Here is an 18,304-nt window from a genome sequence, read left to right on the forward strand (position 1 = left end):
TCTGAAATTCAATTCAAAAATAGTTGATCAAAATCAAGTAGCGATGTCTTATCATTCACAATATTGTTTCGTGTTTTTGTTATAAATATAGTATTTTTAGTTTGTTCATTATATACACTCTCCGAAAAGGATAATTATATCAAAATATTTTTAAAAGAAATATGTCCTCTAATTAAGAATAAGTTATTAGAAGTTTATGTGAAAATGAGACACAAAATATAAAATACAAAAAATAGTGTTCATTCAGTTAATCAAAAAAGAATAAAGATATAATAGCACTCAAGATAAAAAGTAAAGCAAAAATAAAAACAATGATCATATAAAAACTAATGCTTACAAATATATTTCAAATTAATGTTTACAAAATATATATTCTATTTTTTATAGGAAAAAAGTATTCTATAATGATTGAATGTTTAAAAAAAAATAAAATGCATACAAATAATCTCTTTTTTGTTAATAATACTTTTAAAGTGAAAATCACCCATATTATATTTTAACTTTTTTAATTGTAATACAAACAATCATTCATATTTTTTTAATCATATATTTTGAAATGAAAATCATTTATTTAATTACAAATTTTTCAATTATTTCTATTCTATTTTGTTAATCAACCACTACTTTTATAAACTAAAAAATTATAAATATTAAAATTTTTCTACAATGAAATCGATTCGTTTATACGCCACAGATATCAACTTTAAATTTCTTAAAAATTTACATTGAATTTTTTTTTTTTAAATAAATTTTACCCAGCAAGTGAATTATATTCTAGGTATATATAAGAAGTGATGAATTGAGGACAAACCACCCCTACAAAACGGTAGTAGTCTTATTCTCTTCGGCGCTGGGCAATTATTCCTTTCGTCAAACTCTTTCTTATTGGGTCAGCATGCCCAAACTTTTTACTTCTCCTCTCTTTGGCTCATATTAAAATATTATACATATTGTTAATTTGTAATTATTTCATCGTCAACTATATACATCAACAACTTCATAACTTTCGTAGCAATATTTTACTTTCAACTATCAACATGTTTATCTGAAAAATTGAAATAAAATGAAACTACAAGAGGTGTATGGTTAAGAGAGAGATTAAAAGCATAAATATTAATTGATACAAAGAATTGTAAGACAATAATTTATTTAAATAACTTCTAAAATTAACTAAAAATTTAGATAAATAAAATAAATAAATACTTAAAGACACTTAAAAATATGTATATAATAAAGAGTCATTGCGTATACTAATGAGTGTGGACACTATGGTTGAGAGACAGACAAAAATATTAAAAAAGAGAGAAAATATAATATAAAAACAGAAAAAATATAAAAATCTGATATTATTGCGTTAATGTTATTTTCCATTTTATTTTGTTGCATTAATGTCATTTTCTATTTTATTTAAGGGATGCATTTGAAGAGAGAGTGAGAAAAATATAATAACAGTTTTTTTTCTAAATTTTAGATGATCATCAAATCTTTATCCTATATTTGATCATATAATTAGCTATTTAAAAGAATCTTAATTTCATTGATTCTAACAAATTTTGATTTTGTTTATTGTCCCAATAACTCAAAGTCATCAAACTATATTCTTTTTTCATTCTATATTAATTATTCTGCTCAATTCGAATATTTATATGATAAACAACAATGAATCATTCTGTTCAATGTGGATGGCTGTAAAAATTTAAAAAAGTGAAAAGTGTTTAATTTGATAGGAAGAGAAAGATAATACAAAATAGAAATGTTGAATAAATGTCGTAGGAATAAGAGTGAGTGTATATGTAACATTGTTCTAAAGATATTAGTCCAAATCGTATAATCTTGAACGTCTGTTTTGGTATAATTATATAATTATCTTTTTATCAAAGCCTACTCTTCAACATCCGGTGCCACGTATACGAACCTACCTGGCTCTTTCACTAAGACATTAGACATACCTACCATGAATTTAAGAAATATTTATCGCAAAGATTATAGTAGTGGAACATCATTGTTTGTCACTTTAATGTAGAGGATGCATCATGGATACAATAATAAAATTAATATATACTTTCATTTAAATATTTGTATATATTTATGTCCCTACTTCTTTCTATTCAGTATCAACCATGGCAGTTCCTCCTTTGCACATGCATATAACAATATTTCCATGGTTTGCTATGGGACATTTCACACCATTTCTTCACCTCTCAAACAAATTAGCTCAAAAAGGACACAAGATCATAATTCTTCATTCCCAAAAAAACACAAACAAGTTACAACGTCTCAACCTTCATTCACATTTTATAACATTTTTCCCTATCCATGTTTCTCATGTTGATGATCTTCCTCGTGGGGCTGAAACAACTTCAGATATGCCCTTTTCTTTGTTCCCTCTTATTGGTTACATGATATCATATCAGACTTATATTATATATTTTTTTAACTAAATTAAATGTAAAGAAATAAAATATCTTTACTTACATACAACAACAACTAAAATTAAAATTAAAATTAAAATTAAAATTAAAATTAAAATTAAAATTAAAATTAAAATTAAAATTAAAATTAAAATTAAAATTAAAATTAAAATTAAAATTAAAATTAAAATTAAAATTAAAATTAAAATTAAAATTAAAATTAAAATTAAAATTAAAATTAAAATTAAAATTAAAATTAAAATTAAAATTAAAATTAAAATTAAAATTAAAATTAAAATTAAAATTAAAATTAAAATTAAAATTAAAATTAAAATTAAAATTAAAATTAAAATTAAAATTATTTATACTTCTAAATTAAAGTAAACTAAAAAGTATTACATATCAAATTAGAAGGTGTAGATTAATAATCTACACAATAACTATCATCTCTCATCAATAATTAAAATGAAATTTACAAAATTACCTTTCAATTTTATTAATTTAAAATAGTAAAGAGTGTCTTTTTTGTTCAAAACTAAAAAATGTAGGTTGTTAACTTATATCTTCATATAAATAAATGAGTGTAAATTAACAATATCTAAAATTTAAAAATGACAATAATGTTATTAATTATGAGCGAGTTTAGAGGTTGTGGGTAGATATCAATATTCAAAATCTGCTTATGCGCCAAGTTTTAATTTTGAGGAAAATCTGCACTCATATTTAATGAAAGCGGGTTTTTTCTACTCAAATTGTGAGAGATTCAAATAGATATATATATAGGTTCGAGTGAGTATTTGCATGTATGTGTTTTGTTGTGATCTCTAAATCTTAACCATTCTTTATGTTGATAGTTCTAGGAAAGACATCAAAGTCGAAAAGATATAAACTTTTCTTTTTCTTCTAAATTTAGGTTCGTCTGTTTTCTTATTATAATTTTATTTCTAAAAAAGTACTAATTTTTACGATTAAAATTTTATCTAAGTAATTTAAAACCGTTAAAATCATCACATGCTATCCACATATTCATGAAACAAGTCCAAGTCATCTCAATTAATTGCGACATCATTAAAATTAAAATTGAGTATGAAATTGAGAAGTGTACACAATTTTTAAAATCAAAATTATAGATAAAATAGAGAAATTAAACCAAAATAAGAGACTCTAAAATGCATTTAGACATAAAAAAAACAAAAAAAAAACATCAAAATGGGTTGAATTCCATATTCGAATTGTACCGTGGGGGTTGTACTTCTCACCCCCAATTCCCATTGAAAATACAATTTTGTCCTTGTTGTTATCTATAAAAACCTCCAAACAATTTACCTTACTTTTTTTTCATCCATTTCATTCGAAACTTCCAATTGTCTAATTCTCATATTTGCAAAAATTCGAACATTTGAAATCTTTGAAATACAAAAGTAAGACACCCTTCGAAAATTTGAAACTTTCAAAATTATATTTTTTCAAATGTTCGAAAGTTTCTATCAACATGAAACTTTCAAAATGATATTTTTCCAAATCCCACAAATTTTCAAAAGTTTCTAACAAACTGAAACTTTCAAAGTGCATTTTGTTCCAGGATTTTTGGAACTTTCTAAAGTTTCTATCAACATGAAACTTTCGACATATAGAAACCTTCGAAACTTTCTAACAACCTGAAACTTTAGAAATGTGAATTTCAGAAATATGAAATATTCGAATGTTGAAAGGTTTTGAAATTTTGGTATTCATGGATAGTTTCAAAATAGGTTTGGAAGTTTGGCCTTCAATGAAACTTCTGAAACCAATTTCGAAAGTTTGGGAACAATGTGAAAGTTTTGAAATGAGTTTTTTTTTGTTTATTTAATTTTTTTTCTATTTTTTTTATTATTGATATTGTAGTGCATAAAATGAGAGGTGCCTTTGGTCAAATTATTCGCAACATTTCCCGAAGCGTGAGAGGTAATAGTGGTGATGGAGCAGAGAGAATTCCACCAACAACATCAAACAGACGACGAGATGAAGCAAACCGTCCAATTAGGCAGTGTCGTCGTAGACATAATGTTCAGGATGATGTCGTTGAGTCTACTAAGCATGCACAGATGAAGGGGGATGTCTCTAAGCCTCCACAAGATGGAGCAGGCTGAGGAGTGGTATGTTGAGCCTGCACATGATGATGTTGATGATGTTGATGATGTTAAGCTTGAGCATGATCATTAACCCGGATTCTCCGGAGGACCGGTGGTGATATCTGTGTTGACACAATATGAACACCACGTGACTCGGATGATATGGGAAGAAGAGATATATATTTTAATTAATTGTTTATTTAAATAAGAATAAGTATTTATTGTTATGTTATTTAATTACTCGCATGATCGAGGGTTGTTAAAGGTTATTACTCATGGATTGAAGATGAAGAAGTTTGTTGAAGTTCATGTGTTAGATCCTATACAACATTGGATTCGGAAATTTAGGCTGCTACATCTGTCTTCAGCTTACCTCACTATGGTTGATGATATGCTGCTACATTTGTTGAAATGTGACATTGAGAGACCAACTCATTTCATTTGTCATTTGTAGAGATGACCATCACGTTGGACGACATCACAACTCTTCTTCACATCTCACCCCATGGTAAACTTTTTTGACGCATCTGTGAATATGAACACTAATAATGTTGCAAGAGTTGCGCATGAGTATTTAGGTGCAACATTTGAGGAAGCATGTGCTGAGATTAATTATAATAAATGTGCGCAACATAGTCTGCAATGGTTGCGTGATTTATATAGTTGTCTCATTCAAACTAACCATTTTGAGTGTGCGGCTAGAACATACCTGTTGTATTTAGTTGACAACACTATTTTCATCGATAAAACACATGTGCGTGTGGAGGCGAAATATGTTAGTTTGTTTATTGATTTGAAAGTTTCGAAGATTTGTGTTTCAAAAATTTCATATTAATCGAAACTTTCGAAAGTATTGACGAATTCTGGAAAAATGCATTTCGAAAGTTTCATATTTCTCAAAAGTTTTGAAATTGTCCAAAATTTCTAGAAATTACGTTTCGAAAGTTTCATATTTAACAAAAGTTTTGAAAATGTCAACAACACTCACTTTTTTATTGTAACGCCCCAGATTTTGATCTAAAAATATTTATTTTCTTTCAAAAACGATATTTTTTTTAGTAGTTCATCATATAATAAAATTTCACTAGTAAATAGTTTTATTTCATTTTAAAAAATAACACAATGCAATTTACCGGATATTATTATTATTATTATTATTTTTGCAAAGACAATTTACTAATTGTAGAAAATGTTCACTTACGTCTTAAAATAGAATAATTCAGGTTTTTTTCTAGCGGAAGGACCCCACCTCCGCATATCTATTTAAAATCGACTATGAAAATAAATAAACTTAAAAAAAATAAACGACATCGGTCTTATTACTACAAATGTTATTTTTTTATTCATTAAAGTATCCCTTTTCCCACGCGCATGCGCCAAACAAACGTCATTCATGCAACTCTTCGAGATCGTTAGTACCTAAATGTTGGTGTAAGGGGTCAGTTCATCCCACGATAAAATTAAACCAAATAATAAATTAACAACCATAAAATATAAATATAAAATATTTTTGTAATAAAAGATTTAGAGAAATTAATTTTTTTTTTTTTTATAATTCGCAAAGGTGTATCAAAAGTTATAAAATGTATCTAAATAACTCAAGTAGTAACTCACCTTAGAACAAATAATTATATAAAAATAAAAATGACAATAAAATGTATGCAAGTTATGCATGCTCTTAAACATATATGATCCGCTAAGGCGTCTACACAGAAGTCACTCATACCAATAGGGAAAATTAAACCAGCCACTAAGGCGTCCACAAATATGGATATAGTATGTCATGACAATGATAATGATGTTCGAAATGTACAAATCACTAGCCCCTTAGGCAACCACAAAGAAAGAAAATCATAACACAAATAACCCGCCACTTAGGCAACCATAAAGACAAATTATTTCAGATTAATTTTTTTTAAATCACATAAAACATCAATTTTACGTACATTATCATGGATGTTCATAGTTAGAACTCAATAACTTTAACGCATCAAATGTGAATAAATATCTCAAAATCACCACGTTCATTTTAATAATCCATAAGATTCAATTTGGCTACGTGTTATTGATTAAAACTAAAACTCATATTACCAAGAATACAATAACAACATAAATTTCATTCCTTTCACTATAAAGTTTTCCGCATTCTAAAAATGGACTATTTATTAATGCATTCAATAATCAATTTTCTCATATTGTTAAAATTAAAAAATATAAAATTCTCATCAATTTCCTCAAGACACATATATCGTTCATAAAAGTCAAGTTTTAAATTTAAAATACTCAAAAGTCAAGACTTAAAACCAAATACATCATAATAAACATGTTAATAATTGTATCACTATAAAAATTATAACTTTATAATTAAGTACTCTAAAACACGTAAGACATTAAATATTTTCACTACTAACATATTTATCAAAGTATTATAATAAAAATAGAACTCTATAATTAATTTCATCAAGATAGAGATATTACTCAAAAGAAACAATCAATGCATGTTAATTTCTTTACGACGAAAATAAAATCGACCTTTTTCTTTTAAGACATCAAGACATCATATCAATATCTTCCGAATTGCTAATTTAGTATCTAACCTAACAATGCATGAGGAAAAAACTCTTACCTCGAGTGCTTTCCTTTCAGGTGACACTATATAGCCCTCGAAAATCTCACCAAGATGAAGAAACGAAACTTTAGAACTTCGATCAAAATGCGAGAGAATGTGAGGATGGTTGTTTGAGTGACTAATTAAAAAATATTTGAGATAAATGTAATGTTGGTAATAAACGTGTGAGTGATTATGACTTCTTTTATCTACCGCAAGTTTAATTGTGTCGTACGAAGTAGAAGGAGAGATGTATGTGACTAATAAAGGAGGCGTGTAGCTAATCAAAGAGAAGGAATAATTCGTTTCATTGAGTTTAATTGCACACATGAATAAGGAAATCAGTTAGAATAATACCATTCAATGACCAACCGTTAAGAATTAATTGACATTCATGTATTTATTCTTGCTAGTTACACATTTGAATGGACACAAGGGAAAATGCACGGTTCTATAAACTAAATGCTATTAAAAATAAAATATAATTATCAAAAGTAGTAGTGTGGGTGATTCAATTTTGACTTACTCAAAATCGACTTGGTCATTGTTCACTCTAAGACAGATATTTCTACGAGTTTTAATTAGTTAATAATAAAAATCCCAATAATTAATTAATTAATATAAAAATACTTTATTAAATAATTAAACATCCAAGGAATAATTATCTTACTATCGTCACACTAAGTTAATCAAAAAGAATAAATAAAACTAAAGATTTTAAATTAATTAATTAAAATAAAAGGTGTTACATTTACATTTTGAAAGTTTAAAATTTTTAAATAATTAGGTAGATTTTGTAATTTTCGAAAAAAGAGGTGAAGAATGGAGTGATAAATTTTTTTGAGTATTTTATACATAATAGAAAAAGGCAAAATGATATTTTCAATGAAGATGAGAGGTAGAAGGTACGAGTGGAGAGTGTACGATACAATTCTATTTTTCTCTTTTTTATGTTGGTTACTATCCAAGGAAAACAAGGAAAGCTGAGGCTACCTAGTTGCCTCCTTTTCTCACCAATAGGTATGCATAAGGAAAATGTTGATACAAGACAATGAAATGAGATCTACAAATCAAATTTGTTAATCAAACAGACCTGGACCCAATATTTTCTAGTTATTTTATGTATATAAATATTATCTTCATATTCCACACTTTTGTATATTTAATTGTTCCATTTAAATCTATTTCTCAAATATTATAGTTTTGTTGAGATAAAGTATGATTTTATTCTCTAAAACTTTACACTAGTCTTTTCTTTTTGTCCTCAAACGTGCACATATCTACCTAGCTCTTTCACTAACACGTACCACCTACCACGAATTTCGGAATTATTTGTTGCCAGAAGACGATTAGTGAGCTGTGGAACATATGTAATATTATTGTTGTCGTTTTAATAATATTATAGGATGCATCACGTGGTTTTTTTTTAATAATTTAATTTTTTTTAAAATCATCAATACACTCTATTTTAAAAATTATATATTAAATTATTCTTTTATATATTTATTTAGAAGTCGTTATTTACAAATACGACTTTTTTAAGGAAATTTAAATTTATAATAATAATTATCTTAAAATTTATTTTTTCTTTAATCATATTAAATTGCGTTTTGAAATAACTAACTTTCTAAAGTTACGTAGTTACAGAAATTACCTTTTGAAATTACGACTTTTAAAAGTATAATAAAATTTAAAGAAATTTTTTTAAAAAAAAAAATAGTTATTCAAAAGTCAAACTTTTTTAAGAAATTTGTTTTTGAAATTTACAATTTCTAACTAAATCAATAAAAATAATAGTTTGACTTGATATATAATTTTCAATTAAAATATATGAATAATTTTTTTTAAATTGGGTTATTAAAATAAAACACCCGCATCATGTATACAATAATAGAATTAATATATACTTCAGTTTAAATATTTGTATATATATTTATGTCCCTAGTTCTTTCCATTCATTATTATCAATCATGGAAGCTCCTCCTTTGCACATAGCTATGTTTCCATGGTTTGCTATGGGACATTTCACACCATTTCTTCACCTCTCTAACAAATTAGCACAAAGAGGACACAAAATCTCATTCTTCATTCCCAAAAAAACACTCAACAAGTTACAACATCTCAACCTTCATCCACATCTTATAACATTTTTTACTATCAATGTTCCTCATGTTGATGGTCTTCCTCATGGTGCTGAAACAACTTCAGATGTCCCCTTTCCTTTATTCCCTCTTATTGCTACAGCCATGGATCAAACAGAGAAAGATATTGAACTTCTTCTAAAGGAACTAAAGCCACAGATAGTTTTCTTTGATTTCCAACATTGGCTCCCAAACTTGACTAAAAAACTTGGCATCAAAAGTGTTCAAAACTGGATAATGAATCCAATTTCAACAGCTTACCTTGGAAATCGACCAAGTCAAGGAAGAGAGTTGACTGAAGTTGATCTATTGAAACCACCTTCAGGTTTCCCTGATTCATGCATCAACTTGCATTCACACGAACTTCGATTTCTAGTTTCATTTAAGAAACTAGAGTTTGGCAGTGGTGTTTTATTCTTCGATCGTCTGGAATCAGGCTCAAAATTGTCAGATGCAATTGCTTTCAAAGGTTGCAAAGAAATTGATGGGATATATGCTGATTATATTGAAATGGTTCTTCGAAAACCTGTTTTTCTTTCAGGTGACCAATGCTAATATATTACTCCATCTTACTATAACTACAAGCACCTATTGAAATAAAATTATCATAATTAAAAGAATTCTTTTAACTTACTAGATGTATTTATTGTTATTTTTTTAAATATAGTTTTTTTATTAATTATACTATTTTATCTTAAAAAATGAAAAGATAAATTGAATATATTTTAATATTTGAGTTTGATATGAAAAGACAAAATATACTACTTTAATTAACTTAAATTGATTAGAGTTTGAACTCTGCTCTCTTTTTATTTAAACAAACGTTAATATATTAATTATTAAATTAATATTTTAACTTTTATTTTGAATTCTAATACTTTAACTTATTTTATGGTTATTTGATTTTAGGTCCTCTTTTACCTGAGCCAACCTTATCTAGCTTAGAGGAAAAATGGGTATCATGGCTTAATGGATTCAAACATGGTTCTGTGGTTTATTGTGCATATGGAACTGAAAGTGCATTAGAACATAATCAATTCCAAGAGTTGTTGCTTGGTCTTGAATTAACAGGTTTTCCATTTCTTGTGGCTCTTAAGCCTCCAATTGGATTTGAGTCTATTGAAGAGGCTCTTCCTAAAGGGTTCAACGAAAGGGTTAAAGAAAGAGGGATTGTTTATGGAGGTTGGGTGCAGCAACAATTGATTTTAGAACATTCATCTGTTGGGTGTTTTATAACACATTGTGGAGCTGCTTCTATAACTGAGGGACTCGTTAATACGTGTCAGTTGGTGTTGTTGCCACATGTCGGTGCTGACTATATCCTGAATGCAAGAATGATGAGTGCAAAGTTGAAAGTTGGTGTGGAAGTTGAGAAAGGTGAAGAAGATGGATTGTTTACAAAGGAAAGTGTTTGTAAGGCTGTGAACATTGTCATGGATGAAGGGAATGAAATTGGAAGAGAAGTTAGAGCAAATCATGCAAAAATGAGGAACTTTTTATTGAGTGAGAACTTAGAATCTTCCTGTGTTGATAGTTTCTGCCGCAAGCTTTATGATTTGCTCTAGCCTTTTTAGTTGCAATGATAATAAATCTTGCTAAATCACGTTTTATGATATTCACTATTTCTATATTAATTTGTTGTAATTTTGATTCCAAAACATAATGTTAAGATTAAAGGTTGTGATTATTTGATCGGTATAGTACATTTCCATGTTAGATGATTATTTGAACAAATATACACATTTTTGGGAATTTTTTTTAAATAATTCTTTTCTGAAAAAAAAATTATCAAATTATTTCTTTTTTGAAAATTAAATACTAAAACACTCCTTTTTTTTTTCCTTAGTTACAAGTCGCCATTTAGAACGGCGACTTCCTTAATGAAGTCCAAGTTTCAAATGGCGATATTACAAAGGCTTTTAAAAAAAATCAATTTTTTTTTTAATTTTTATTGAAATAACAAAATTAATATATATATAATTCATAAAAATACATAAATAGATATTTTAAATTACGATAAAATTTTAGGAAGCTCAAGTTCTAAATCGGGATTTCCCTAATATTTTTTTTAAATAAAAAAAAAACATTTAATTCAATTTATTTCAGTTTTTATTGAAATAACAAAAATAATATATATATATATATATATATAATTCACAAAAATACATAAATATAAATTTTAAATTACAATAAAAGTTTAAATTACATAATTTATTCATAAAAAAACATCACAAATTTTACAAAAATTACGATAATTAATGCCGAAGATGGCCTCCAATACCACATTACTGAGGTTTTCTCACACGTACGGAATTTTGACGACGCCTTGGTACATCACGAGTTTGTTTTTCTTCTTCTTATTCTTGATCTTCGTCTTCTTGCAGATGAAGATGTCTAAGAGGAAGTGCTGCAGAAGAACTACTTCCACCAGTTGGATATTTGATTCAACGAATATTATTCATTCCCAAAGCTTGGAATTTGAAAGTTTTGTTGACACATATTATTCAGTAACTGGGTAGCGGATTCAAGTATATTATGACGAGTGTTGAACGTGTTATACAACAATTCATCTTCGCTTGATGCAAATGATAGTCAATGATTGTCTTCTTGATGTGGTTGTTGGCTGTCAAAATTAAATTGTTCCCCTGACGTGAACCCGTAAGATTGATGTGGTGTGTGGGTAAAAGTATGAGGAGGCGGTTGAGTGTCAGGAGGTGTTGGTATATACTATTGACTTTGTTGTGTTGTGTCGAACATTGATTCTTGGAAAAAATGTTGGCTAAATTGTGAGCATCTACCGATCGGCATAACACCGGGTTCAGATGCACGACACAATTCTTTATAAAGTGTTGTCAAACACGTTGAACCCCCAATTGTATTCTCTCATCTCTCGCAAATCTCTCAACAAGTGCAACCACATAATATGTACTCTGTTGTGGGATTTGTCAGACATTAATATACCGTCAATCAATTATAAAATGTATGCTCTACAATGTATAATTATTTCTTCATTAGATTATTCTGAAGTTAACATTGAAAATGTTTCTTTTAGCCATTTTAATTTTACAAAATTTCCTTTTCTTTGAGATTCAGGTGGCATGACTTCTAACAAATCTAAAAAATCATTTGTCTATGATACCATAGTTGATCCAGTTATAAATTTACCCCCCAACATGTAAGTCAAGTAGCAGCACAACATCTTCTAATGTTATGGTACATTCACTCGTTGGAAGATGAAACATGTGGGTTTCATGTCTCCATCTTTCAACTAAAGCAGTAATAAGTGAATTGTCTATTTTATAACTTTTTATTTGTGATACGTTACCAAACCCGACTTGATTCAACAATGGAATTATTAAAGAATTTAGTGCAATGTGTTTATGGCTAAGTGATCTTAAATTTTGAGATGAATCATGTAATAAGCAAAGAATAAAAATATATTTTAAGATATTAGAATGAGATGAATCCTAATATAGTATAAAATATATTTTAGAATAAAACTTAGTATAAAATATATTAAAAAAAAATATTTTGAAAGATATTATAATAAAACTATATTTTAGAATGAAACTTAGTATAAAATATAATATATATATATATATATATATATATATATATATATATATTAAATTGAATTATTTTTTTTTACTTCATCTCATTATAAACGCATTAAATATAAAAAATATGAAAACATAAAAATAATTAAAAATTCAAATTTGGTATATCTCAATTCAACCTCTAGTTTTTTGAAATTGAATTTCAAAATAAAAAAAATATTTTAGAAGATATTATAATAAAATTATATTTTAGAATGAAATTTAGTATAAAATATAAAAAAAAATTAAAAATATAACATAAAGTATTGTATTACTTACAATTTTTTGAATGTGGTGTAACGTTGATCTGTGATTATCATCATTCCATAACAATGTCATTTAGATGAAATATAAAGAGCAAAGAAGAAATATTAATAGTGGAAGAGTGAAAATATAAAGAAGAGAGAAGTTGTGAAAAGTGGAAGAGTGAAGAAATATGATCATAAACTTGGCATATTTATAAACAAGAAAACACTTTGAACGACCAATAAAATATTATGCATGGCTTCACACAACAAGCACTTTGAAAATAAACACTTCTGGACGGAGAAGATTGTGTTGGGTTTTTGGGCTCCCTTCCAATGTGGAGAAAGGCCCAATATGTGCAAGTCCATGTGTCTCACTTAACCAAGTGGAGAGAGGTCAGATTAGGGGGCGTGTAAGAGCTGAATTCAGAGAGAGAGGCAAAGAGAAAAGTGAGAGAGGAAGAGCAAACCCTATTTTCGCATAAAACAGAGCAGCTGCACTAGATTCGCGATTTCTCCTTCGTTCACCGCCGGATCGGGCTGAAATTTGGACAGCAGGTTCGTGACTCGTGGTACTTCATTCTGACCGTTTGGATCGTCGATCAGAGGTCTGAGGTGGGAGAAATTGAACTCGGACAGCAGCAGTTTTTCTAGGTTTTTTTTGCTGAACTTTGTTCTCAATTTCATGTTTGTTTTCTCATTGTGTTGGCTGATTGTTGTGCTGGTTACCTTGCTGTTTTTGGCTGGTTACTGAGCACGAATTTGTGCCATATTAGAAACTCTCTTGTACCCATATTTTGATCATAGTGGAGCTCTATTACTGGCTTGGTCCCGTGGTTGTTTACTTCTCACATTGAGAAAGTTTTTCCACGTTAAAAATTATTGTGTCATTTGTGATTGTGATTTTAGTTGCTGTGATTATTTGTTGATTGCTCCTCACAGATTCTTGCAAGTTTGGGAAATTGATTATCCGCTGCATATTGCTCTGTTAGAGTTGTTATTATATTTGTTGTTGAATTTCCCATCAGAGTGGCATCAGAGCTCTTTGGTTAAGGGGCTGTTTGACTTGTTTGAATGATGGAGGCAAATACAAATAGAATGATTTGTTTGAATGGCACTAATTATCACTTATGGAAGGGAAAAATGAAGGATCTGTTATTTGTGAAGAATTTGCATCTTCCTGTGTTTGCTACTGAGAAGCCAGAATCCAAGACTGATGAGGATTGGAGCTTTGAACATCAGCAGGTCTGTGGTTTTATTCGGCAATATGTAGAAGACAATGTTTATAATCACATTGCTAATGAGGAACATGCAAGATCCTTGTGGAAGAAGATTGAATCTTTGTATGCTTCTAAATCAGGGAATAATAAGTTGTATTTGTTGAACTCCTTGATGAATTTGAGGTACAAGGAGGGGACTTCTATTTCAGATCATTTAAATGATTTTCAAGGGCTCCTAGATCAATTGTCAGGTATGGGTATCAAATTTGATGATGAAGTGTTGGGACTATGGCTACTGAATACTCTACCAGATTCTTGGGAAACTTTTCGGGTTTCAATTACAAACTCAGCTTCTGATGGTGTTGTCTCTTTGCAAAGTGTAAAGGGAAGTGTTCTTAATGAGGAGATGAGAAGGAAGGCACAAGGTACTTCATCTCATTCCGAGGTACTTGTCACTGAGAACAGGGGCCGAAGTCAAAGAAAGGAACCGAAAGGGAATAGACAGAATAACAGAAGTGCGAGTAGAGAGAACAACAGAAGTAAGTCCAAGTCCAGACACAAGAATGTGGAGTGCAATTATTGTCACAAAATGGGGCACATACAGAGGAACTGTTTCATATGGAAAAGGGAGAGCAAAAACAATAACAGTAAGCAGAGAGATAAGAATCATGATGATGATGACCGTGTTACTACTGCTACTTGTGATGATCTGATTATTCTCCGTGACTATGACTCAGTCAATCTTGTATCAGATGAGAGCATGTGGATTATTGATAGTGGTGCTACACTGCATGTTACACCAAGGAAGGAGTTCTTCACATCTTACACTTCTGGTGACTTTGGAGTGTTGAAGATGGGTAATGATGGTGTGTCCAAGGTAGTTGGTATTGGTGATGTTTGTTTGCAGACCAACATGGGAGTGCAGTTGTTGCTTAGAGGAGTCAAACATGCTCCAGATGTTCGCTTTAATTTGATCTCTGTGCAGATGCTTGATGATGGTGGTTATGATAATCACTTTGGTTCAGGAAAATGGAAACTCACCAGAGGTAACTTAGTTGTGGCCAGAGGGGAGAAAATTAATAAACTGTATTGGACTAAAGCATTGGTTGCTAAAGACAGTGTGAATGCCATGGATATGGAGGCTTCTTTGTGGCACCGCAGGCTTAGTCATATCAGTGAAAAGGGGCTGAATTGTTTAGCTAAAAAGGATGTACTTCCGGGATTAAAGAGTGCAGAGTTGGAGAAATGTTCTCATTGCATGGCTGGTAAGCAGACTAGAGTATCCTTCAAGAAACATCCTTCCTCAAGGAAGTCAGAGTTGCTTGAATTGGTGCATTCTGATGTTTGTGGCCCGTTGAAGGTAAAGTCAATTAGTGGTGCACTTTACTTTGTTACTTTTATTGATGATTGTTCCAGAAAGCTTTGGGTCTATGCTTTGAAGACAAAAGACCAAGTTCTGGAGAAATTCAAAGAGTTCCATGTTATGGTGGAGAGACAGTCAGGCAAGAAGTTGAAATGCATTCGTACTGACAATGGTGGTGAGTATTGTGGACCATTTGATGTTTATTGCAAGCAGCACGGTATCAGACATGAAAAGACTCCTCCTAAAACCCCTCAGCTGAATGGTTTAGCAGAGAGAATGAACAGGACATTGATTGAAAGAGTTAGGTGTATGCTTTCTGAAGCAAAGTTGCCTAAGCATTTCTGGGGTGAAGCATTGTACACGGCAATGCATGTTATTAATCTGAGTCCTGCAGCTGCTTTGAATGCTGAGGTGCCAGACAAGATTTGGTTTGGCAAGAATGTCAGGTATGATCATTTGCGTGTCTTCGGTTGCAAAGCATATGTGCATGTTCCAAAGGATGAGAGATCCAAGTTGGATGGGAAGACAAGACAGTGCATCTTTATCGGTTATGGTCAGGATGAATTTGGCTACAAGCTGTTTGATCCAGTTGAGAAGAAAGCTGTTAGAAGCCGTGATGTGAAGTTCATGGAAGACCAAACCATTGAAGACATTGATAAGATGGAGAAGACTACACCTGAGATTGATAATGGTTTGTCTGATGTTGATCCAGTTCGGATGCCTACACATGATCTGGATACTGCTGAAAATAATGTTCAGAATGATGAGCAACATGGTGATGTTGGTGATCAGCAGCTTGGAGATGATTTTGATGTTCCTAATGATGATGCTGAAGAAGAACATGAGATGTCACAAGATGAGGATCTTGGTGATGCTCCTGAACCACCTCAAGCTCAAGTTTGGAGGTCTACTAGGCAGAGGAAACCATCCACCAGGTATCCTTCTGATGACTATGTTACCTTGACTGATGGAGGCGAACCTGAATGTTATGATGAAGCCATGGAGAGTGATGAAAAGAAGAAGTGGTTGGATGCTATGCAAGATGAAATGAAGTCTTTGCATGATAATCACACTTTTGATTTGGTGAAACTACCTAAGGGAAAGAAGGCTTTGGAAAACAGGTGGATCTTCAGAGTGAAGCAAGAAAACAATTCTACATCTTCAAGATATAAAGCCAGATTAGTTGTGAGAGGTTTCAGACAGAGAAAGGGTGTTGATTTCAATGAGATTTTTTCTCCTGTGGTGAAGATGTCATCCATTAGAACTGTGTTGAGTTTGGCTGCTACTCTTGATTTGGAGGTAGAGCAAATGGATGTAAAAACTGCTTTCCTTCATGGTGATTTGGAGGAAGAGATTTACATGAAGCAACCTGATGGTTTTCTTGTTAAAGGCAAAGAAGACTATGTGTGTAGGCTCAGAAAGAGTCTATATGGTTTGAAGCAGGCCCCGCGTCAGTGGTACAAGAAGTTTGAGTCAGTTATGTGTGAGCAAGGCTACAGGAAGACTACTTCTGATCACTGTGTCTTTGTTAAAAAGTTTGCTGATGATGATTTCATTATCTTGTTATTGTATGTTGATGACATGCTTATTGTTGGGAAAAATATTTCCATGATTAACAGGTTGAAGAAGCAATTGGGCGAGTCATTTGCCATGAAAGACATGGGAGCTGCTAAGCAGATTCTTGGTATAAGAATCATGCGTGACAGGAACAAGAAGAAACTTTGGCTGTCACAAGAACACTATGTTGAAAGACTGTTACAGAGGTTCCAGATGGAATATGCTAAGGCTGTAAGTACTCCTCTTGCTACTCATTTTAAATTGAGTACTAGTCAGAGTCCTACCAATGAAGCTGAAAAATCAGATATGCAACGAGTTCCTTATGCATCTGCTGTGGGTAGTTTAATGTATGCAATGGTGTGTACAAGGCCTGATATTGCACATGCTGTTGGTACAGTTAGTAGATTTCTGTCTAATCCAGGTAGAGAGCATTGGAATGCTGTGAAATGGATTTTGAGGTATCTTCGTGGTACTACCAGTTTGAGGCTTTGTTTTGGAGGTGATAAGCCTACTCTTGTGGGATATACTGATTCTGATATGGCTGGAGACATTGATTCCAGAAAGTCTACTTCAGGCTACTTGATTAAGCTTGCAGGGGGAGCTGTGGCATGGCAATCCAGATTGCAGAGGTGTGTTGCATTGTCCACTACTGAGGCAGAGTTCATTGCCATTACAGAAGCATGCAAGGAATTGTTATGGTTGAGGAAATTCTTGCAGGAGCTTGGTTTTGTTCAAGATAAGTATTTGCTATTTTGTGATAGTCAAAGTGCAATTCATCTTGGTAAGAACTCAACCTTTCATTCTAGGTCCAAGCACATTGATGTTAGGTATCATTGGATACGTGATGTTTTGGATGCTGGATTGTTGGAATTGGCCAAGATTCATACAGATGATAATGGTGCTGATATGATGACCAAGGCATTACCGAGAAGCAAGTTTGAAACTTGTTGTGAGATCGCCGGTTTGGCGGTCACCTCCACATAGTTGTGAGGGGGAGATATGTTGGGTTTTGGGCTCCCTTCCTATGTGGAGAAAGACCCAATATGTGCAAG

At 30.9% G+C, this 18,304-nt stretch overlaps 1 protein-coding gene across 1 annotated transcript; it reads left to right on the forward strand.

Moving 5' to 3' along the window:
- The first annotated feature begins 9,066 nt into the window (after positions 1-9,066).
- Positions 9,067-10,958, forward strand: UGT79B25 (cyanidin 3-O-galactoside 2''-O-xylosyltransferase FGGT1). The gene is made up of 2 exons (XM_004487530.4): positions 9,067-9,812; positions 10,181-10,958. Exons 1-2 carry the CDS (start codon positions 9,101-9,103, stop codon positions 10,834-10,836), a joined length of 1,368 nt encoding a protein of 455 aa, XP_004487587.1. The 5' UTR covers positions 9,067-9,100; the 3' UTR covers positions 10,837-10,958.
- Positions 10,959-18,304: the final 7,346 nt, after the last annotated feature.

The sequence above is a fragment of the Cicer arietinum genome, chromosome 1 (assembly GCF_000331145.2).
Source record: "Cicer arietinum cultivar CDC Frontier isolate Library 1 chromosome 1, Cicar.CDCFrontier_v2.0, whole genome shotgun sequence".
NCBI classification, from domain to species: domain Eukaryota; kingdom Viridiplantae; phylum Streptophyta; class Magnoliopsida; order Fabales; family Fabaceae; genus Cicer; species Cicer arietinum.